The sequence below is a fragment of the Takifugu flavidus genome, chromosome 22, assembly GCF_003711565.1.
Source record: "Takifugu flavidus isolate HTHZ2018 chromosome 22, ASM371156v2, whole genome shotgun sequence".
Taxonomy (NCBI): Eukaryota; Metazoa; Chordata; class Actinopteri; order Tetraodontiformes; family Tetraodontidae; genus Takifugu; species Takifugu flavidus.
Genome location: NC_079541.1, coordinates 8,537,607 through 8,562,283, shown reverse-complemented (window position 1 = coordinate 8,562,283; position 24,677 = coordinate 8,537,607). Strand labels below are relative to the sequence as shown.

General features: G+C 42.6%; 2 protein-coding genes across 2 annotated transcripts; one reads left to right on the top strand and one right to left on the bottom strand.

Annotated features, from left to right (window-relative positions):
• Window positions 1-17,549, top strand: zdhhc17 (zinc finger DHHC-type palmitoyltransferase 17). Its single transcript, XM_057021889.1, has 17 exons — window positions 1-155; window positions 4,103-4,206; window positions 5,497-5,619; window positions 5,917-5,994; window positions 6,448-6,592; window positions 7,428-7,492; window positions 8,486-8,648; window positions 8,759-8,884; window positions 9,412-9,554; window positions 9,734-9,836; window positions 12,088-12,210; window positions 12,842-12,904; window positions 12,987-13,080; window positions 14,539-14,622; window positions 14,703-14,860; window positions 14,946-15,040; window positions 15,137-17,549. The coding sequence occupies exons 1-17, from the start codon at window positions 93-95 to the stop codon at window positions 15,273-15,275; spliced, it is 1,869 nt and encodes a 622-aa protein (XP_056877869.1). The 5' UTR covers window positions 1-92; the 3' UTR covers window positions 15,276-17,549.
• csrp2 (cysteine and glycine-rich protein 2) lies at window positions 17,550-24,540 on the bottom strand. Its single transcript, XM_057021897.1, has 6 exons — window positions 24,281-24,540; window positions 22,421-22,542; window positions 21,189-21,357; window positions 19,397-19,526; window positions 18,330-18,423; window positions 17,550-17,707 (listed from the first exon to the last, which is right to left on the bottom strand). The coding sequence occupies exons 2-6, from the start codon at window positions 22,530-22,532 to the stop codon at window positions 17,631-17,633; spliced, it is 582 nt and encodes a 193-aa protein (XP_056877877.1). The 5' UTR covers window positions 22,533-22,542; window positions 24,281-24,540; the 3' UTR covers window positions 17,550-17,630.
• Window positions 24,541-24,677: the final 137 nt, after the last annotated feature.

Genomic DNA, 24,677 nt, shown 5'->3' with positions numbered 1-24,677 from the left:
TCCTCCCCCCTCCTCCGCCTCCCCCTCCTCTGTTTGTTTCTCCCAGCGCAGCCTCCCCTTTCCCACAATGCTTAGCGAACACCACCACCAAGATGGTCGACGCTATGGAGGAATATGAGAAAGAAGCTGGCTGCGTCCCTATTCTCCACCCTGAGGTAAAACCATTCATCTCAAGGTCTTCCGCCACACACGCAAATAATCGCAAAATGCGTGAACGCAGGTGGCGCGCGTATAATGGAGCGGTTTTGCAGCTGGTTTATGGAAACAGCGATGCCCCCTGCAAAACCACCGGTGGGGGGGGAGGGGGGTGTCGGCAAGCTAGCGATGCTAAAGTAGCTAACGCTGGTCCCATCCTCTTGCTGCATCACAATTGAGAGATGGACATCCGTCGATATTATTGGTTATCTTAAAGGAGGTGGTGTCCTATTACTAATATGGAACTAGACTGTAAAATTTGTTTCCGCGTGTAACTGAAAATGTCAGACTCATGCCTAATCCTCAGTCATTCGGTGTTAGCTTTGTGAAACCCCTGATGGAACTACATGCTCCAACTGCAGCGATGGTGTCAACTATATGTGCGTATATTTTGCTGTACGTTCCGTCTTAAAAGTATCGGTTTTAATAAAATACTTCCTTTTCCTTAACACCACACCGGTTAAATTGAAAATAAGTAGCAAGCCCGAACCAAACAGAGCTAGCCTGCAGCGTTTCCACGGTGATGTGTTGGGATGGTCACTAACGTTTATCTCTCCCCTTTTTTTTATTAAGCTCATTTAATTGTCTTATCTAAAAGCCATAAAGTATTATGATTTCCGAGAAAGTACAACTTATGTTCTTAAAGTTAACGATGTATATTCAACAAAGATGGAGGCATGACAATGTAACTACGTTGACAGCTAAACATTAAACTGACATGGAAGTTTTTACATTGTTTGTAGCTGTCTATAACAATTTTAGCTAATTTGTATTTCACACCAATCCAGTAACTCTTTTTAAATTTTTATTTTAGAGTACACTCCCTCTTTTGTGCGCTTCTTTAGATTTACTTAGATTTAATTATGTGTATCTTATAAGGAAGTGTGGACATTTAGGGTGGACTTTTGATGCCAAAAATATGACCTAGTCAGCAAATACTCAGATATACATGTTTAATGTCTGTTTTAGGTAGGCACATAAATGTAATTTTCTGCATTTTATGTCTACATTTGTCATCTGGTCAAGGATAGCAATAGTCTCTGTGGCTTCTTTATCTAAAACATACAGGTTAGGTTAATCAACAGTGGCGGTGTAGCCTCCCTCTGGCCTCGGGATTTCATTTTGCAAGCTGTTGCATAATGACAAAGTATTCTACTTTATGCAGGTATTGGCCTGTATTTTTGTATCGTCTGGAAACTGTGGAGAAGCATCTCTGCCCTGTCATCCCTTCACCTGCTCCACCTCTGCTCGAGCAAAACCCCTTTAAATAATTTCTGAGAGCTGTAATATATTCCAGTCAGATTTTAGTGCCATTAAAGGCATTTTCTGCAGTGTTTTTGTTGTCCTTTTTAAGCGTGCTATAGCGTGCAACCCTCCCCTGTAGGCTTATTTTTAATTTGCTGGATCATTTATCAACAGTATTGAAATTGCAACTTCAGGGAGATCTACAATATTATAACGGTCTTTCATCTAGTTATGTATTTTGATCCATATTTTCCGGCTCTTATCATGCTAAGTTGGACAGCAGCTACTGCACAGTTGATCTATATCAACCTTATGTTAGTTGGATTTATAAGGTCTGTTGATAAGGCGGTATTCTTCTTAGGTATGTTATGAATCTGGTGTTGATTGACTGACCCAGGCTGTTCTTTTCTTAAAGAAAATTCCCCTGGATTTGAAATATAGACAACCCCTTATCATTATAAATATAATTCCCATCTATTGATCAGTTTTGCTGAATTGTTAATGATTTCCTCTCCAGTTTGTCTGGATGTCATCGAGCAGCCTGAGTGAGAGACCTCGGCATGGATCAGAATACTGATAATTATGAGGTCTAAAACTTTTAAATTACAGATTTCTATATATTTCATTATATGTTGAGTCTAAAATTTTGATTAAAAACTGAATGAGTGCAACTGACTCATTGTAACGTTTTCAAACTATCAATTAGCATTTAGCTAATACAAAAACAAAGCTCGTATTTTGCCTTTTGTACCTGCCTGAGAAAGGCTGCGCTGTTAGCATCTTCATTTGTAGCCGGATGCAACGTGCTGTCTGGAGCGTCACGCTGAGCATTATGAGCGTAGCGTGATTCTACTTTAACGTGTTGAATGTCTAATTGACATCATTTTGAAGCATTTTGCAGATGCTCCAGTTTCATAGATTCTGGATGCCTATTGTTTGGTACTGACGATGTTGCTAGCCAATGATTCATGTTTCAAAAAACTTTATTGTCCATCACATAGTGACGTGCTAAACACGTAAACGCCACAAAGATGTAAAAACAAAACAACACAAACACACTGAAACCAATGAGACCTGATTTTTCTCTAAACAAACACAACAAATTAGGGTTAGGGTTAGGGTTACATCTCATTGTATAAATGGTTGTTTTTATCTTAAATATGTGGAATAGCAACATATGAACACTGTGGAATGTGCAGTATACGTGTTATTTACTACTTGTTACGGGGAAAATGTCATCTCAGTCAATACACAAGCAATACACAAGTGTATAGAGCAAATAAACAAGTTATGTATATACTGTAGCTATGTTGCTCCCTCATGTGAGCGGATCGGGATAGTTCCTCAGTTTATTTAAACTCACTAATCGGTGATCACCTCAAAACTCCTGATCGTGTAAAGCCTAGTGCTTTGTGCTGACCCTTGAACGTCAAATGTTCCCTGATAATCAAATTAGCCTCTGGAAATGGTAGATCAGATTATAGCCAACAGCCATCAGGAGGCAGAACACACCAAGGCTAATGATATTGATTAAGCAGAAAGGCTGTTTTATCGAGATGTTGCGATCGCATCTCCAAATCCCAAGTCTTCCGTGGTAAAACGCTTTCAGAATCGGCCTTTTGGACATGTTCAGCATTACACCATGTGACCATCAGCCTCTCAGGGAGTGATGATTTGCCATATGTCTAACTGGCCGGTTCCAAAGAGGGGAAAACAGGCTGCCGCCTCAGTGAGCATCTGTGTTTCCTGACTAAAAATCAATCTTGGAATAGATTAAATGCATTTTCTCTGTTACGGGAGTGTGCATCAGAAGGAAAGTGGTGTTCAATTTAGGATCAACCAAAATGCAGCTATCTTAACAGTTATTAAAGTTAAGTATTAAATCAGTGCAGAAGAGAATGAAAGAGGGGCTACATTGAGTGGTAGAATCAAATTTAAAGGCCAAAAAACACATTTCACAGCTTTCACACTTAAAAATACTGGAACAATGAGAAATAGCCATCTTTTACACCCTCGTTAATTTGATTTACATTCATTCGTTTTCTAAATATAGATCTGTCGAGGTGTTTGGGAGCTACACAGATTTGGAACATTTTGAATTTTTAAAAAAAAAAAATTTTGGAAAAAAAATGCAATTTCCATTTTTTTGTTTGTTATCTTTCAGCATATAATGTATTTAAGAATGTGAATATTACCCTGTGACCTAGTTAAAATGACATAATTCTTCCTTTACGATCAACAAAACAGGTTTGTTTGTTTGTGTTGACAGTCATTTTGAGCTTGTTTTCCATGCTGCGCTGCAGGTTAAGCTCACAGCCAACATCAAGAACTGGCAAAGCGTGTTCTGGGTTGTACAGATCGTGCCTTTGTCACTGGGTAATGGGGTTAATTGTGGTTCTCTTGATGTTACTATGGGAGCTAATTGAATGTCAGTAGCCATCTGTACATTTGTGTGAGGGATAGAATCTTCTAGAGTGCCGGTAGCTGAGCCTGTCTGCAGTTTATAGCTACAGGTTTATATATAATAAAGGTGGAAAAACACTGTTGTAATCCATCCAAAAAACTCCCTGACTGGATTTTTCTCTTAACGATTAACACCTTTTCTGTGTTTCAACTCTTGACCAATGTCATATTTAACAGGTCTCTTTTCTCCACTCTCCAGGAAATCAAACCCCAGAGTCATTACAACCACGGCTACAATGAGATCGTGAGCCGCAAGAGCCATGTGGATGACTACAGCACGTGGGACATCGTCAAAGCCACACAGTGAGTGGACGGTTTGGTTTTCACTAGCGATGGAGCCAATCCGATTGGAAATTTCCGCTCCACAACTTACGTCTGTACTTTAACATTGTTAGCTGAAACGACTCCACAAGAGAATTCTAGCATTGAGCAGCTCTGGGGCTAGCAAACCTTTCCACACAACATGTCGGCTGTGCGTACAAGACAACAACGTGCAATGTTTACAAGTCATTCCCAAGAGGCGCAAGCCCCATCACGATATACGATATCATTAAAAACCACAATACTTATCCAGGGGGTAGAAAAAGGTCATCAGGAATCACTTGGATTTGTTTTTAGGGTTGGATTTGATCTGTTCACTGGATTTCCTGTTTTCTTACTTTCATTTCTGACCTCACACTTACCTCAAATTGCCCTTTGGGATGTCGATGCATAGAAACACACATATAGAGGAGTTTATTACAGCCTCTATAAAATCAATAATTCTAATATTGATACTAAAGCACACAAACTTATTGAATGAGAATAGTATCAGTGTTAGCATATATCCAAATTCAGGTATTGGGATCAGACCAGGAATAAGAAAATGGGCATTGCACCAACCGGAATATTTGCCATCTGGTCTGATTGGGAACGTGTGTGTGCGTGTGTGCATGTGTGCGTGTGTGTGTGTGTGTGTATGTGTGCCAGTCAGATCAGATCAGATCAGGTTGTGTATGCTGAAAACATTTACAGTTCATTTCATTTTTTATTTTTATTTTTTACATTAATTTTTTTTGGTCTTAGCTGAGCAGTTGTAATAATAATAATAAATAAACAGAATACCAATAATGTTGTAGTCTGTAATATTATAATCTATTGTAATATACCCTTTACATATCTGTGAACTCTGTAAATACAAACATATAGATTGATATCATAAACATATATCATTGCGTGTATATATTGTATATACCCATCACAGTTTTATTCGCTACTTAAGCACTTCTGGTTGGATGCTAACTGCATTTTGTTGCCTTGTACTTGTGACATGTGTAATGACAATAAAGTTGAATCTAATCGAATCGAATCTATTGATGATAATAATAATACACACATGGCCCTCAGAAGGAGAGTCCCCCCCATATGTGCCTGGTTCTGCTCAAGGTTTATTCCTGTTTTTCCAGCTACTGTTACTTGTTTGGGGGTCAAGCTCTGTGTTTCTGTAAAGCACCTAGAGACCATTATTGTAACGGAATTGGATTGAATAGCATGTGTGCAGCAGTACGATGGTCAATATACTCCTAAATCCATGGGTCATCTTTACCTTCGCAGGTATGGCATCTTCGAACGCTGCCGAGAGTTGGTGGAGGCAGGCTTCGACGTCCGGCAGCCAGACAAGGAAAACGTAACGCTCCTCCACTGGGCTGCCATCAACAACAGGGTAGACCTGGTCAAGTGAGTCCACGAACGACCCCAAACGGCCTCGTCGAATATCTTACCGTTTAAGCAGTGGTTTTAAAAAGCTGGGGAAAGTTTTAGCATGCTCGCTATCAACAGTTTTTCCACACAAAAACGATTGTTTAACCTGTCTTATTCTGTGTGGGGAAAGGTTTCTGGTTTACTGTTGCTTATTTAGGCCAGTTTTATTCAGTGCCAGTTCAAATTAGTGACTTACTAGTTGCTGAACAGCCACTCCAGAAAATCCAGTTGGCATTCTCAGAACATATTCATCAGTCTTTGTTGTGTGTGCAGGTACTACATATCAAAAGGAGCAATTGTGGACCAGCTGGGAGGGGATCTGAACTCCACACCACTGCACTGGGCCACCAGGTAACCTACAAACTCTTAGCTCTTCTCTGCATTTAGCAGTTGTTTTTAACAAGGTTCATTTCATCCTGAATTATTGATAGCGTTTACAAAAGGCATCTGCACTGACTGGTTCTCGGGTACAGCAGAGGTCTCCAGGACTTGCTCCTCCTCCTGGCACGCCCCCATTGACCTTTAACCCCTCACCTCCATTTCTAAGCAAGCAATCAATCAATCTTTGTTTATATAGTGCCTGTTACATGCTGCTATGGCAGGGAGATGCTATGTTTGTCTGCTCTGGTTTCAGCACAGACAATAAGCTTGTTTGTGTAGTAGAACGGTGAAACACCAGTGTCGAAACCAGGAAGCGGATCGTGTCCCGCTGTTGGTCGATGTAACTGCCAATTCTAAGTGTAAATTCGGTCAAATTGAACAGAAGCGGCATATTAAAATTATTTGTTTTCTCTCATCTCCCAGACAAGGCCATCTATCTATGGTGGTGCAGCTAATGAAATATGGAGCAGACCCGTCTTTGATCGACGGCGAGGGGTGCAGCTGCGTTCATCTCGCCGCCCAGTTTGGCCACACCTCCATTGTGGCCTACCTCATCGCCAAGGGACAGGTGGGCATTAGCAGAGTAGCATTACAGCGGATTATAAGTATCACTTTAAGGGTTTAAAGAGCACATTCAATGTAAACTTGAACTATTTTGTGGCTCTTATCTTTTCCCCCATTGTTCAATGAAATAAAAACAATGGTTGTAGAAGCTTGACTGCCTTCAAAGCGCTCAGACCCATTTCGTCCACTAGGGGGAGCTCTCCGGCTACTTGTTCCTGCTTTAGACCTGCTTTACTCAAACTTCAGAACACCATGGCCCAATTTAAAATGTGAAAAATCTTTGCTGCCCCCACACCAAAATTAAGTCTTTCCCAATGGTGTGTGGCTTCCCATTCTATCTGTTTTTCTACTCTGTGTGATGCCTCCAGTGCTTTTATGGTTTTCCTTCCAGTCACACATGGTTTCATTGATTTTCTTTGGCTCAGATGCTCTCTGTTTAATTTTTAAAAAGTCTCAAGGCTTGGATGAATAAAGTCTGTGTTGATTTTCTAGATGGCGATGCAGGTTCTGCGGTTTCAAGGCCTCTTTTATTTTTATTTTTTTGCGCCTTAGAGCATAATTCACAGACAGGTTGCAGGTTGATGCTTCATTTTACCCTCTCTTACTAATGTGAGCGGTCAACAAATAAGGTGACCCCATCTTGTTAACTTTAGTTATCAGTAGAATAATAATGTCATTAATCTTTTGCAGGAATTAAAAACATAAATAAGCAAGGATTTAAAGCATATTTAAGCACGCTTCTCACCGCCCATTGCAGTACCACGGCGGTCCACCAGGGGTTCCACCAGGAAATCACTACTTTTCCTACAGTTCTCTTATCGTATGTTTTTCTCTTCTAGGATGTCGACATGATGGATCAGAATGGCATGACTCCTCTGATGTGGGCAGCTTACAGGACACACAGGTGTGTGTGCTTGTAATTTGTTTGACTGAACATAAATATGCTCATTTAGCTTCAGATTTATGAGGAAATGGTGTTTGTTCCTGGCTGCAGGAAAAGTCTGACAATTGGTGCAGGTGTGCTTTAATTCTACAAGCTAGGGCATGTTTCTGCCGACTATAAACACAAATGTTCACATGCGCAGACACACACACACCCCACCTCACAACATTTATCTTATAACAGAAAGACAAGTCCTAGGATTGCTGCTGTGCCTCTTGAATATTTCACTTGAAGCAGTTTGCAGAGCTAAGTTCTATTTAACTTTTTATGAGGAGGTTTAAATCAACTGGATCATCTACAAAGGGTAGCATGAAAAGGGACTTGGTTAAATGTAATTACTCATAATGACAGGCCGCTTTTAAAGACAGCGTGAAGCTCTCAAATAACAGTAAATCATAGTTATTCAAGTTTGAGTGGGTCATTTCTCATCTGTAAACGCAATCTGTGCCTGCTAATGCGCGCTGGTTTCGCAGTAATGTGACGATCATGCCGACGCGGCACTGATGATCGGAACACAGGAGGTTGCAGATTTAACAGCTGTGTGTTTAACAAGAATTTTCAAGTCAGTACAAAAAAATTTGGGCACCAAAATGTCAGCAAGTGAGATCCAGTGTTTTGTTTTGTTTTCCATCTGCTGCGGTTTCTTTCCGCAATCCAAAAACATGCACATTAGGATGAGTGGAAACTGCAGATTGTCCCGAGGGTGGGGGTGAATGTGTCGGTTTAAGCACGAATATGTTTACAGTAGTTACATATAACGAACGCCTTTGAGATATCTGAAGATGTCACTGTTGTTGGAAGAAAATAAAACATAAATGAACTCTAATTATAGTTGCTGTTTGGTGTCATAGCTACTGAGGTCAGGATCTGTTCATTTCTGACGTGATAAAGACTGAAGGTCCTTTTAGACTGGCAGTGTGCTTTGCCTTGACTTAATCTTCCTGTCTGCGACAGCGTGGACCCCACCCGCCTTCTACTGACCTTCAACGTGTCCGTCAACCTGGGTGACAAATATCACAAGAACACGGCGCTACACTGGGCTGTGCTGGCCGGCAACACCACGGTCATCAGTCTGCTGTTGGACGCCAATGCCAACGTTGATGCGCAGAACATTAAGGTAGCCGCCTTCCCATGGCTTCAGTGACCGGGTGGACTCTAGGCAATAAAAGGCGTGGCGTTGGGAATGCTGGAATTGTAGCTCTGAATGCTTTGATGGGTTTTCTTCAGGGCGAGACACCGCTGGATCTCGCGAAACAAAGGAAGAACGTCTGGATGATCAATCACTTACAGGAAGCACGACAGGCCAAAGGCTATGACAGCCCATCATATCTGAAAAGACTAAAGATGGACAAGGTACAGAATAGAACTCGGGCTAGGAGGGCAGCATCGTTTTCCGGATGCACACTCACAATTAGTGTTCTTGAGGTCTCTCTGAGGACTGAGGCTGTATTCACAGCTCCACACCATTTGGTTTCAGTTGACATAAACCTGTTCTGACAAGCCCAGCCTGCTCTGCGGTCAACTCTGACCCCGTGGCAAAGTCGTAGCATGTCTGGTGTTGTTTACGCTCCACTCAAAAACCGTGAGCTCTGTTGGCTCTGTTCCAAGTGTTCACACAGTTTGACAGGAAGTGGCTGAACATGCAGTGTGTAGTATAAATCACATACAAAATGTCCATCTCATGATATTTATCTGGTTTTGTTTATATTATACAAACCTTATATTTTATACATATATATAATACAATTTTAATTTGGACTGAATCAGCAAGAAAGTGTACTCTAATGAAGCAGAATCATATTGCCTTTGTCTTTTTCCACCCCTTCTCACGTTATCTCCTGTATTTTGGTTTTCCTCCCGATTCCCTCCCGTCGCTGCAGGAGTTCAGACAGAAAGTGATGCTCGGCACTCCTTTTGTGGTCATCTGGTTGGTGGGCTTCATTGCTGATTTGGACATTGACTCCTGGCTAATCAAGGGCCTCATGTACGCTGGCATGTGGATCACAGTGCAGTTCCTCTCCAAGTATGTCCCAATTTTCTGCAAGGGTCACTTGCTATACATTAAAGCCATATTTGAGTAAAAAAAAACAACTCTAAAACTTTTGATAATGGCTTTGTGACCAGGTAGAGATGTTTTCAGGTGCGGATTTCTTGCTGCACTGACACGCTTGTATGTTCAAACCTGCGTTTGCCTCTCTGCAGGGCTTTCTTTGACCACTCCATGCACAGCGCTCTCCCACTGGGCATCTACCTGGCCACCAAGTTTTGGATGTACACCACCTGGTTCTACTGGTTCTGGAATGATATCCTTTGATATTTTTTTTCAACTGTACAGGTTTGTGCATTTGTAGTCGATGAATAAGGAACTTTATTACTAGTTTAAGTTTACAGGGTCGAATTGACTGATTGTTTTTTGTGAAAAAAGGACTTTTTATTCTCCAGTAACTGTGAAGAGAACTAGATGCAGTGACGCTCATCCCAGTGCACTAAGATTATAGTCTGACTTCAGTTCCTGTTCGGTAAGGGGGTATGGCTTCCAGCAGCTTATAGGTGAAACAGAAAAAGCAGCAACACGACTTCAGTGAGCCTCTGTTAAGTGTTTTCCTCGTTTCGTGGTTCATGGAACTTTTCTGTTCTGGAGCTGCTAATTGCAGGAGGGGACATTCCTGTTTGCGGAAGCCATTTCAGTTCATGCTTCAATGCTCTTCTCATGTGGTTGGGCGAAAAATGTCTTTGATCTCTGGATTTTGAAAAGGCAAACTGTCCTTTATTGCATTTTATTGTAAAGTTGATGGGTGCAGTCATTCCTCCTGCCATAGGTGGATGTTACCTGTTCCCTGTGCTGGGGTTTGCAAGTAAATACGCACTTGCTTGAGATGAGAAGTTGCTCTTTTCATCTGCTGCCCATCAGCAGTAAGAAGCATCCCTATTGTTGTGGAACTGCTCTAAATCTTGTCCTGCCTTACATATATGATTATTTACAGGAAACTGTGGTTACACTATGTTCCTTTTCCAACGTTTCATGCAATTTCATGTTATTTTCAAAATTCAAGACCTGGATAGTTTGGATAGATAACAGAAGAAAGAGATTTGGTGTCATTTTTTAATGTCCCTGGTGCAGTTTTATCACCTTACACTTATCACAGATGACTCTTTCCTACATTTACAAGACATTTTTAGGCTTTTTGCCAAAGCACCACTTATGAAAGGCTTTTTTATAATCTTTCTAATCTTGTATGTATGTTTGAACCCACTGCTAATGTCCTCCTTTGTGTTTCACAGCTTGTAATGTCAAAGAGAGGAATGGCTCAGTTCTCCTTTCAGAGAACGATTCTGCTTAGTTACATAAATGGAGGCCCAGCATGGGTTGCTGGAATTCCACCTTTTGAGGGATTGCAGTTTTTGTGAACATTTGTTGAACTTGGATTTAAGTACCTGAATATAAATATTTAATTTTTGTCGGCTAAATGGGTCCAACATCTGGTTTAAAGAATCCGGTGATCCGAATAACTACAAAACCAGACATTCCCATTTAATTTCAACTTTTCCTGTTTTTGTGGTTAATTTTTTTTTGTCAGAATGCTTTTAGAATCAAGAAAGAAATCTGATCATTACTAATAGAATTCCCATATTGGCTTGTGTCGTCGATGTTCACCTCCAATATTTGTTTTACCTTTTAACATCCAGTTGAGATTTTATCGACCATTATCATTGTAACAGTTTTCCCTCTTTCTGTCTGTTTATCCTCCATGTGGGTGGATTTAGATCAAGTTGAGCTGGCTAGCATATTTTTCCATTTTAGGCTCTGCTCCTGAATGCGTCACCAGCAGGAAGCTTCTGAAAGTAGCAGAATGATGTCAGAAAGACATAAAAAACACAGCAGACTTCTCAGCTGAGCACCGTTTCCAGCCTCTTACCACCATTAGCTGATGTCTGTGCTGATGGAATTTTAATTTAATTTTCGGATCTTTAGATACTTGAGCGTTAATGAGAGTTGGAGACCATCATCAGCTTTGAATCCCAGCATTGATGAGCGCCTTCATCTCTGCATTTATCAAACCTCTGAGATACTGAAGTGGTTTCACAATCGATTAGTCAGGATAATGTCATTTCCATGTAGATAAACCATAAAGACAGATGCTTTCCCGATAGTTTAACACTTCATTCATTGAAGTCATTCTTTTAACGCGATGCCCAGGCTGCGTGTGTCCAAGCTGCTCTGTGTATCTTGGCTTCTTTCCCAGGAGATTCAGCTGACACGCGCATACCTACACGCTGCGCACAGTATAGATTTTACCAGGAGGCCTCGGGGAGCTGCTGTCATCCGACAGGACGTTTGAGTTTGAGATTGGAAAGCGGTAAAGGGTTTTATTCAGCTAGTAATGATATCGGTGATATGAGGGGTTTCTCAGCAATGTTGTGTTTGAATTCAGGGGCCATCTCTTGGGTCTGTGGGTCCCTCTGTGTGTACAGTTTAGTCAGAGCTTTTATTTAAAGGAACCTAATCACAGGGTCGCTTGAAAATGAGTTCTGCATTCCTTAACCCAGCTGCACATCTGCCTTTTGCCACTGTCCACCTGCCCTTCCTGATAAACTCCCTGGCCCTGTTCTACAACTTCGGCAAGTCCTGGAAATCTGACCCGGGGATCATCAAAGCGTCCGAGGAGCAGAAGAAAAAGGTATAAGCAAAATGCAAAATAGACCTAATAGGGTTTTACACAGATTGATCTATTTTCCTCTTCTTGTATTCTAAAAACCGTTCATTCATGAAGTTGATGATTTGGCCTGCTGCCACTCGTCTCTGCTTTCAGCCTCAGTATCCATCATTATCATCCTTTCACAGAGAACAACAGGGGCTCTCATTCTTATCCTGTCATCAGTGAGCAACTAAATTTACTCTACATTGTTAGCACTGCTTCAAAGCTTTCCTTTTCCCAGAGAGGATCTACTTCCACCTCTTGTTCCCTCTGAGAGAGCCGGGACTGTGGGACTAAACGGGACCGTGATGTTTATTTGGGTTGTGTAGAGATCCAAGTATTGCACCGATGAAATCAAATAATTATGGCTGACTTCTTTTTTCTTTTTCTTTTTTTAACCCCCAAACTAAAAACCACCGGGTTCGGTGAAACTGTCAATTTCAGAGGAGCTTTTGTTTGGGTTTATTGAATCGTTCAGGCCTCCAGTGTGATCATTCAGCCGGAAATCCCAACCGCCTTTTACATCGTCTGTAGATCTTTTGTTACTCTGCCAAACAAACCACAAGGAATACGTCTAGTTTATCCAAAATCCTCTTTTTGTATCTTGTTTCAGACCATTGTGGAGCTGGCAGAGACGGGGAGTCTAGATCTGAGCATATTCTGCAGCACCTGCTTGGTAAACTACACAGACACTGATACAAACGCTGGATATTAGCAACAGTGAGGCAACGTTTCTTTGCTTTTTATGACCCACGCAGATACGGAAACCCATCAGGTCCAAACACTGCGCTGTGTGCAACCGCTGCATCGCCAAGTTTGACCACCACTGTCCCTGGGTGGGCAACTGTGTTGGTATGAGCCTTTTATTCCCCACACTTCAATTAGAATAAATAATTACAGTGGGGCCTCTACTTACTAAATTAATTGGTTCCGGAAATTGTTTCGTAACCTTAAAATTACGTAAGTAGAGACGCGTTTTCCATGTAAATGCCCTAATCCGTAAAAAAATTCGAAAATAATTTTTTTATAAATCATAAAAATGCATCAAAACATGTAACAAATACATGTTACAATTAGATTACCGCACAATAAATGTAGGAATTTAGTGCAAGGCTTCTCCAGGAACAAAATGAACTTAATTACAGGCTAATCTTACATTAGCCGTCATTACTAGCAACAAACGTTAACACTTGTGGAAACACCGCTTCGTTTGTATGGACAAAAACCTCTCTTCTTCTTCTTTTTCACTTTTCTCCATCACTTTCCTGGGGTCCATAGCGAATAAAAGTTAAACGAAGAAGACGCTGGGATACACACAAACTTGTACAGATTGACGTCCCTCCTAGCCAATGGGATGACAGGAAGATTCTCGGCGATAGCCAATGGCAGAGCAGCTACTAGCAAGTTTGCATATGCTAAACTCCGCGATCTGCGAGTAGCAGCGGTAGCGTTATTCTTGCCTTTCGTATCTTGAAATTTCTTTCGTAACAAGAGGAAATATTTTCCCGTTGAGACGTGTCGTAACCTGACGTTCGTAAGTAGAGACATTCTTAAGTAGAGGTCCCACTGTAATTCCCAAATCTGGTCATCTTCTGTTGCATTAAAATAGACTTACATTCAAATAGGGGGGGGCGGTATATATTTCTTTATTTAACCTTGAACGTAATCAAAATAACCTGAAAATGACACAAAGAACCAAAGGAGTGAGACTGTTAATGGCTGCCGTGAGGAAATGTGGTGGTGTTAAGGATCACGTGAGGTGTGAACTGGAGACGGAAGAAGGCCAGACGGCCTGTTGTATTATGTTAAATGGGCAGGAAACAAATGGATACTTTAGGACTTTTACACTGTTTCTGGTTTGAGCTTTAGTCTAGACCAGTATAAATTTAGGAAGGAATTACAATGGAGCAAAAAGAACGATATGGCCTCACTTGTTTTCCCTTCTAAGAATTGATATAGATATCCTTTCTTTCTCAACTGCTGCTTATCCTTTTCGGGGTCATGGCAAGGGTACTGGATCCCAGCTGTCAATGGTTGAAGACGGCTCACTGCAGGACATTCGGGGCATTTGGGGGGTCCGGTACCATGCTCAAGGGTACCTTGGCAGTGCTCTGAAGGTGTCCAGGCAGTCCCCTACTACCAGAGCACCTTCTGTATTTTGTCTGCACCGGGGTTTGAACCGGGAACACTCCGATTTAGACCCCCTCCACTCATAAATCCAGTATTTCCAGTGTGCCTTAACACTATTTGTGCATTCTGAACAAATATCAGATGTTGACAAAATGGTATGATTGTTTTTTCCCCTCACAGGAAGCGGCAACCATCGCTACTTCATGGGTTACCTATTTTTCCTGCTCTGCATGATCTGCTGGATGATGTACGGCTGCATTTGCTGTAAGTAGAGCTCTTCATTCCTTTGCTCTTCGCTCGTCTGTCGGTACCTCTTTGATTTCCTTTTCTCCTGCCGTGCTCAGACTGGAGGATCCACTGCTCCACCAGTTATGCCAAGGATGGTTTCTGGCTTTACCTGACCCAGATCGCCTCCTGCTCTCCATGGATGTTGTGGATGTTCCTCAACAGCGTCTTTCATTTCATGTGGGTGGCGGTGCTCATCATGTGTCAGCTCTACCAGGTTTGGATCCCAAAGAATATTTGCAACAGAACAAACTCATTTCCGATTCCCAAAGTTAACCGACTTTAACCTTCCCCTCGCTTAGATCGCCGCTTTGGGAATCACCACGAATGAAAGGATGAACGCCCGGAGATACAAGCACTTTAAAGTCACGGCCACGTCGATCGAAAGCCCCTTCAAGTAAATGCTCTTCTCTTGTTTACATCAACTGAATCCTAAATTAACCTTCAGTAAATTCTACTAGTCTCACCTCCTTCTCCCCCTCCTGTTCTCCAGCCACGGTTGTTTCAGGAACCTTGCAGATTTCTTTGAGATCCGCTGTTGCGGCCTGTTCCGGCCCGTGACGGTAGACTGGACCACACAGTACACAATAGAATATGACCAGACGTCTGGCTCAGGCTACCAGCTGGTGTAGAGGAAGAAGTCCCCCCCCCTCCTTCTCGCACACCAAGTTCATATCGGAGCAACGCTTTTCCCAGGAGCGCTTCTTACCACCCTCCCACTTTCGGCCATCCTGCCATCACCGATCAAACGACTTTAAATGAAAATTAGGACAAGCATGTGGTCATTTCACCGATGCCCCGCCCTCTCGTGCCACCACATTTATTCCAGTTAGTCCATCATTAGACGACACTACTGTGCAGTTGGAAGCCTCCACCGCGCCTCTTCTCGAGCCTTTGGGACGCTGCGTTGCTGCCAGGCTAAAGTGGAGAAGAGAGGAGTTCCCGAACTCAAAGCTCTTGACTTTAAGAGACAACGCTGCAGAGCCGGCAGCGCCAGGAAGTGGCAATATCGCTCTTTTCCCCCTATTTATGGCGTCCCTGTTGATGTGCCCTATATGTTATTTGACTGTATGGTTCAAGAACTACGGTGGACAAGGAAGCAGAAGGATTTTTTTTTTTTTTAAATCTTTATTTTAATATAAATGCGTTTCCACATGTGATAGAGATAAGGGAATGTTGTTTTATCCTCTTTATTTTGCACCACGATGAAATTAGAGCTAGCGAGGACTCGTCGACCCGTCAGAGGAAAGGTGGAGGAGGATGGAGGATTTTTTTTTTGACGGTAATGAGCAGGAATCGTCTGGTTTGCAGTATTAAATAGATCGGTTGGGAGTCCTCCAGCACTCTGCTTGAGAAATGATACCACAGACAATGTGATACAGGAGTATTTATTTTAAAATTATTTATAGATGAAAGTTATTATCTACTAGCTCCATCATTCTTGGGTTTTAGCCGATTATGTTTTTTTTAACGGTGGTTCAGAAGTCTTGCTGTAGATCTTAAAGAGCAGCAGGTGTATTTATAAAAGGAAACTTTTTGAAAAAGCAGCAGCAGGGCGCATTAGTTTACAAGGAAGGTTCGTTCCGTGCTTTTTTTTATTAAGTCTTATTTTGTCTTGTCTGCCTACAACATTGCACTGATTCTTTTATCGCTTGGATTTCTTTTCGTTTCGTTCGTTACTGACCGCGAGGACCCAGCAGCGCCACTTCACACTGATGCTTCCATTGTTTACAGAGGAAGAGGAGGGGCCTATCAGACATCACTTCCTGTCTGCCCCCACCAAACGAACGCGGGGCAGCAGGATGGACTCAAGTGTAGAGAATGTGCATCTGTACATAAACGTGTTTGTCTGTAACCGTTTCTTTCCTTCAGTGTTAGTTGACGGTGCTCCTCGGAATTTTTAATAATTTAATTTAATTTGGGACGTTACTTCTAAAGGAAAGATACTCACACGGACTGTACTCAGAGCGTATGACTGTCGCTTTTCGTGATGTCCCACACTGCTGTCTATATGCATTTTAACCTCCTAAATACAAACCGCCACTGCATGTACGATGCTGGGGGCCGCTGGGCTCTTCTCTTCACCCCCGCTGTCGCCATGGTGACAGCCCCAGCGAAGCCACGTGTCTGTATATAGTGAATGTTATGTATTTCCAACTTTTCTGCATAGCGTTCCGTTTTCTTTCCAAACCCTTTCTTAGATCCAGTGTGTTTTGTGGAAGTCTTCTCTTCAGTGGGCTGGATTCTCCGTCGCCCCCCCACCCCCCGTGCAAGTGTGTAATATATTTGAATGTTCATGCTTGTGGACTTTTTTTAATGTCTGTCATATAGCGCTGGGTTTGTTATACCACTGGATGTACAAATTGTAAAGCAAAGATACTAGAGAACTAAGGCAGAAGCCAATTTTCTGTTGTTTTTTTCTAAAAGCTGGAACGTGGTCATGCAATAGTTTTAAGGAGTAGAGGGAGGTTATATAACGGCGACGCCTCCGAACGGTCCGGGCCTCATGTTTGCATCGGTGTAAGGGGACAGTTATGTCTTCATCCCACATCATTTCCTCATCTGGCTCACGCGGCATTGTCCCCCTCCTCAGCAGCTAGGTTTAGGTTCATATCAGTACCAGGAACCATGGTTTTCCAACATTGCCTTTCAGGGCACAGCTCAGCTCATCCAGGATGACTTTTAAATGACTTGTCTTCAGTAGTTCTTCCAACAAGTCTTTTGTGTCTCCACCCTCATTTCACAGCATTCTTTTAGGAAAAAAAAAAAGGCAAAGCACATAATCATCTCCAGTGCCTCTCTGCCCACCTTCAGACGTCACTGTAACACCACTTCAGATGTAAACATATGGGCATGGTTCAGTTTTAATGGCTTTAATAAAAAAAATCCAGTCACATCTGAGCAAATGGTTTCTTAATGTTTAATTGTTCCACCATGAAAAGGTTTTACAGAAGGAAATGAAACATGAACGATCAGGGGTTCTGTCTTCACTCAGTGTGAACCAGAGCGCCGGCTCCTTGGCCGTAACCGAAGCCTTTAGGCCCAAAGTTCTTGCCGTAACAAGCTGCAGAGGCAAACGAAAGATTGATTTTAATGACTCTTATTTGCAAACAGCCATGAATACATAAATCCGGCTTGATTAAAACACTACACACACAAGTACACCTTCTATTCCCTCATTTTTCTTCTTACCAACACAAAACTACATGTGGAAATCGCACAACAAAAAAAGATTTCTACTCCTTGACATAAGGTAGCTAACCAACGCCGTTTGAAGCGGATGAAACGAACATGTCAGGTTTATTTTGGCGGGGAATCGGTCGTTCCTGTTAACATCTGGTGTTTGCACGCGACTCGACAGCTTAGACGCGAGCGCAGCTGAATATGAAACACCTGCGTGTGTGCATGTGTCACGTCAACGTGTGTAATTGAACATAAGCTCACTCGTCCCTGGCGGCTTGCTTTAAAAACACCTTTAGTCATGTGAAGGCGGGGGTCTGTTGACAGCATTTACGGAGGTAAAAGATAGTGTTTTTAAAAAAAAGGATTCAGCGTCGTCCTTCTATCTTCCGGCGACACGTTTAAAATATCAATTCGATTTTCCGGAGACAATAAAATCATCTGGAAAATAGCGACGGTCCTCCATTCTTAAATGTCAAGACTTCACCTCGAGTGTTTCAGCCCACCTTTGCAGTAGATTTCTCCGTCTTTGTCAGCCACAGTAGTCGAGTCCAGGCGCTTGCCACATTTCAAACAGTTGAAGCAGAAGTTATGCCACGGCTGTGGGGGGGGGAGAGTTTTTATCATTAGAGTTTTATTACCTAGAGAAGAGGTGCCTAGATCCAGTCCCTGAGAGCCGCGGCCGAGAAGGGTTTTCTGTCCTACTGGTTCTGAATTTTCTGCCTGGTACGACAGAAAGCCCGGCCCTCGATGACCGGATCTGGGCACCCGTAGCCTAGCGGGATTCTACCAGTGAAGTTTGAGGTTCTTACATTCGAAAGCATCTAGACATGACGGTGATCAGGACGTAGATAAATGGGATCAGAGGTGGGGAAACAACAGGACACATCTTTTTTTTTTTTTCAGGAGGCAAAGTGCTGGTGTTTTTCCTGCATGTCAACATCAGCTGGAAGGGTCTTCTACTGACAGCAGCTAGTAATAACCCATCACGGCTTCAGTCAAGAAGGATTTAACACCTTCTTTGTACCAAATTCAGTCACGCACACCTGTGAGACCCCGGGTAGCACACAAACACAACACCACTCATGTTTTTGCTTATTTGCCCCCACTGACCACCGCATGGCTTCATTCTTTCAGCCTCCGCAAATACGACGGCAGCGCCACAGGTGACGTGGCTGCACGCTGCCAGCGTTGCCATGGTGAAAAACAAATCCGTTTTCTCGCCAAGACTCCTAACTTTTACAACTCGGCCGCAGCGTCGGACCCTCACCGAGGCCGTAAATCCTGGCTGATGTAATGGTGTACAAGGAAAACTGGGCTTTTTTCCAAAAAAAGAATTGGACCCAGAATGCAGTGCAGATAGTGTCACTTTTATGAGTCTGCGTAACACTCCAATAAAATCTGTCAATCTTACTCATGGAGGAAAATCCCAAAGGTCTCTGTGTGTGGGATCTTTGTGCACAAAGTTGTTAGTGTAAGCGTCATTTCTGCTGTTGTTTGCATTTGTAACAACAAATATATGCATGATACTAAGGAGGGATGATGGAATGAGTGACTCGACGGCTTCTGCTACCTTGCCCGCCGCCACGATCCTCTCCGCTGCGTAGACAGACTTCTCGCAGCGAGAACATTTCTCGGCGCCCCCGAACTTCTGTGCAAATTTGGATGGGTTGGGGTTGGTAGTGCTTTTATGAGTCTGTGGCCTGAAAGAAAAACAAAGCATATGGCGTATTATAGAAGAAAATGGAGGAGTTTGCTCTTTTTGATACTTTATAACAGATACCTGTCTTCAGATACGGTTTGCTCTCTGAAATACCCGCCAGAAAAAAAACAAAAGTAACACTTCCTGTTAGGTATGGAAGGAACTGAACCAGCAGCAACTATCAGTCAGAAAATATCACAGTTGCATAACATAAAAATGTTCCCTGATCCGGAATGAGAGCAGAAGTAAACCTGCTGTAACCTACTCCGCTGTCCACTAATTGAAGGGTGATAGCCGGCCTCAGAGGCCCCTGAAAGAAGCCCTTTGTGGCTGATGATAGAAAGGGGGGGCCTGTTGGTTGGATAAAAAAACTCTTTCATAAGAGGAGTCACCTGACTATTTCTGTAGGTGTGTTGGTGACAATGAAAAACACAAAGTGAAGCTTTTAGAGAGTTAGGAATAAGAATAAACTACTGGAAAACATCTGTATTTGCACACCTGATTTGCTTCTGAATTCGCTCGCCCCACTGCAAGAACCCCCCTGCACACAAACGGCCTCTCTCGCTCACATCTCCCAAGATGCCCTTTGTAAAGCTTCAACTCTGAGATGTTCCGGAATCCAGTCGAACTGAAAGCAATTTGTGGTTCTCGATTCTGCTGTGTCTAATTGGATCCGTCTTCAGTGGATTTGTTGTGCATCATCCCAGCATCTGGAAGCAGTTTCACGCTGGGGTGGAAGGCAGCACAAGCCTCGAGACAGCGGCCACCAAAACGACAATACCCCTACTTACGAACGTCTCTACATGCGGAATTTTCAGGTTACGACACGTCTCAACGGGAAAATATTTCCTCTTGTTACGAAAGAAATTTCAGGATACGAAAGGCAAAAATACGCTACCGCTGCTACTCGCAGCTCGCGGAGTTTAGCAAATGTAAACTGCTTGTAGCTGCTCTGCCATTGGCTATCGCCTAGCATCGTCCTGTCATCCCATTGGCTAGGAGGGACGTCAATCTGTACAAGTTTGTGTGTATCCCAGCGTCGTCTTCGTTTAACTTTTATTCGCTATGGACCCCAGGAAAGTGATGGAGAAAAGTGAAAAAGAAGAAGAGAGGTTTTTTGTCCATACAAACGAAATAATAGAAATAGAAATAATAGAAAAGCATGAAAAAGGGATGCGTTTGGTTGATCTCGCCACAGAATATGGCCGTAATATATTGACGATCGAAAACAAAAGGAAGCCCTAAAAGCTGCGACTCCTTCCAAAGGACTCTGTCATTTCGAAGAGGAGGTCGGCCGTGAATGATGAGATGGAAAGGTTGATACTCGTGTGGATAAAGGAGAAAGAGATCGCTGGTGACACAGTGACCGGGGCTATCATTTGGGAAAAGGCAACCGCCATCTATAATGTTTTGATGCATTTTTATGATTTATAAAAAAAATTATGTCCGAATTATTGGGGGCTTGGAACGGATTAGGGGATTTACATGGAAAACGTATCTCTACTTACGTAATTTTCAGGTTACGAAACAACTTCCAGAACCAATTAATTTTGTAAGTAGAGGTCCCGCTGTACCAACGTTCGCTTGGTGACATGGCATTGGGAGCACATGCACCAAACACCTTCGCTGTTGTCTTGGACAGTGACGGGACATGAACACTTACTCTTCGTGTTTGATCCCCAGGCGCTCTCCTTTGTCCATGTTGAGCGTCCCGGCCCCCTGACCATAGCCATAGCCCTTGGGGCCGTACTTCTTCCCATAGCAGGACTTGCAGTAGATCTCAGTGTCGTGAATAGCCACTGTGGTGCTGTCCAAGCCCTTCCTGCAGACCACTGAGGACACATACGGCAGCGTTACAAATGTCTCTCCTGGCACAAGCTAAGGGAAGTGAGATTTCCAGTGGTGGCCCTGCTTCAGCTCTCAGCACTATTTCTGTTCATAGTCAGAGTCAAAGAGAAAGAATGTGATATGTTTGAAGCTGAAATACGTCTGGCTGTTTAAATATTTATAAGTTCATCGCTGGCTGTTGAGATCATCTGAATTCTTTAGACGCTGATCTGCTCTGCCTGGTTTCATGGAACCGACCGGACAGATTTGCCTATTAACGTCTCCCTGGTGCCGTACGCTCCCGTTGGAGATGGCAAAATGTACTTCAAGGACGCGTCTCGGTGTCACAGTACAAAGAATGCTGTCTGTTTGTGATCTGTGTGACATTTCTGCGAAGACCTTTTAGAAAATGGAAAACCAAAAGACCTCAGGACATGGAGTCCCCCCCACAAGCATGCCTTTGTGAGGAGATACACAAACTGGTTTTTTGCGGCTCCACTGGTTGTGTAATCCTCCTCTCTACAGATCATTGTCGGTGACATTTGAAGGAGGGTTGGGGAGCGGGACCAGTCGCCCACCTATCAAGCACCGACAGTAACCCAGTGTGAAGACAATAACAGGCGGCCAGTCAGAGAAACGTCAACAACAGCTCCGCTTGAAAGCGGGGAAAAACTGAGCCCACCAGTCATCTCTTTTATTGAGTTCTCTCTATTTGATCCTCTGTTTTATACACAGACGCCACAAGATTGTGTCAGGATCCTCCAGCAAGAGTATCTTCAGGAAAACATCAACATGGGTGAACGCACTGTTCATAAAATGGATTATTATCTCTTCCTGAAGGTTTCTTCAATATGAGATTATCAACATGCTGCACAGTTTTGAAGAGTGATCTCAAATGGATGGCCTGTTTTGGGCCATCCATCCCTTAAACTCCCCCATATGAACTGTGCCCGTAGTTTATGATGTTGGGTGACCTTGAGTCTATAAGTAAATTCAGATGGTGAGCTTCAACAAAACTTTTATAATTCCTGAGAGTCCATCCAGAGGTGGTTTTCCAGCTGTACTTACTGCAGAGAAAGCACTTTTTGTGGAAGAACTTGCCGTCACACTGCACTTCCTCGGCATGGTAAACGGTCCCTTGGCACGCTCCACACTTGTTGCCCCCTCCCCAGTTTGGCATTGTTGTTTTTCTAAGGACAGGCAGGAAAATAGTATCACACCGGAAAAGCTCATTGCAAACGGATCTTCGTCACCATGCCGGACTCCTCCTCCACATTAAGGCACTTATTCATTTTTTACGGGAGTATGTCAATCACAGTTTTAGGGGAATTTGGTCAGAATATTGCAGGTTTTTTTAGGTCATCATTTTCAACTACTAAATCAATGCTTTGAGCTATTTGGCCATTGTTGTCAGCTACTAATAGTAGTGTCTATTTATAATTGTAATAATGTAGTATTTCAAAATAATCTAGTATGAGACTTTATTGTTTATCGGCTAAAGAGAAGCTGCACTTTAGTCCGGATGGTATTGATCGAACAACTCAAAGTACTGACACTGGAATTTTCAGGTCGAAAGACGACAATGAAACTGAGCACGACTGACCACACCCTTTTCCCTTTTCTATTTGTTTTCACGCACACCAGTTCCTACTGGAGGAACTGCAGTTGTGTGTCCTTGTGAGTTCCTCCGTGCAGCAAAGTTCTCACTCAGGCTGCAGCTTACAAATCTCATGCACGTCTCTTAATTCACCCTTACATTTTAGAAATCTGACTTTATATGGTGTCACAACACTTTTCAGATCGAAGCCAAATCCCAGCTTATATATCGACGCCAAAGATGTTGACCTAAACAACCATATGGACTAATACCCAAAGGAATGTATCAGGATGGAATCCATCGGAGAGCGTGAGTCTCACTGAAACAAACATGTTATCACACAGACGCCACATGATGCCAGAACTTGCTCTCTGACACACACACACACACACACACACACACACACACACACACACACACACACGTGCACATAATAACAGTGTGTTTCCTCTCAGAAGATGTCATCTCATGTGACATTCCACGCCACACAAATTTGAGGCGAAAAGAAATGTGAGCTTTTTTAATAACCTGAAAATGAAAAGGCACAAAGCTATTAATCTTGCAGGCTGTAAAACTTCCCTCCAGCTGGATTAGAGAGTGTGGAACAGACTGAGTGTAACAGGGAGCCAAGGGCCACAACGCAGAACTCTGTGCATAATAGTGCGATTAGAAGTTCATGGTTTAACTTTGTTATTTTTAGATCACTTATGTTCTAACACAGGGAGCCGGTTTTCAGTAATCTTTCATCATGAAGGCAGTGTTTCAATACTGAAGGCAAATATTGATCAGATAAACTTCATAAAACTGGGAACCATGTGGCATGATGTTACCTGAATGTAAAGGTAAAAAATTCGATTCGCTTACGGTTGTAAAGTTAGCTCGTCTGAAAACTTTACTTATATCTCTCATTGCTAGCGTTCTTGCGCGATTACTGAGGCTTTTATTTGCCACCTGTTGTTGCCACATTACATATGTTAACAATATACTGTATATACGGTTGTTGTTTAAGAATATTTCATGGTTTCGTTGGTGTTTTACGCGTTAGTGTGACTATTTAGCATGACGACCGAAAGCGTTTAACCCAGTTTCGACTAATACGCGCACAAAAAAGAATTAACAACTACTCGAAATCAACGTTGACTATAAAATTACAAAATATATGCTCTTTATTATCATTTAGAATAACTACGTCAAATTGTAGAAAGTAACTGTAAAAGCAACAATGTGCGCATCACCTATCGTACGTCACACACCAGTCTAATATTCACATCCATGCCCTAGCTTTTTATTTAAATGTTATTACATTTCTTTAGAATTTTTTAAAACGTTACCTTGGTGTTTAGATCAAAACAGGCGGGTTCAATTCCAGCGCAATAGAAGTTCCCCTTTAGCGGCGACAGCAAACTATAGTCTGAAACAATTCAGCAAAGTTAGAAAATACGTGGATATGAAGGAGAAACCCCTCCTTCCGAGGGGGCGTGAACACAGCATTGTTGCCTTCCGGGCTGTCGGAAATAATTGTGAGGGTGAGAAAAGGAGTGTGTGTGTGTGTGAGTGAGTGAGTGTGTGTGGGGTTAAAAGACATTCTGACCAAAGTGCAGACACTTGCCAATAAACATTCAACTTACACAATTTACTCTCGCGTCACATAACGTTTTTTCTGCTTACACGTTACACGTGCAATGGCGTAATTAATATGTAATGTCATTAGAACATTCCAGAAAGGCT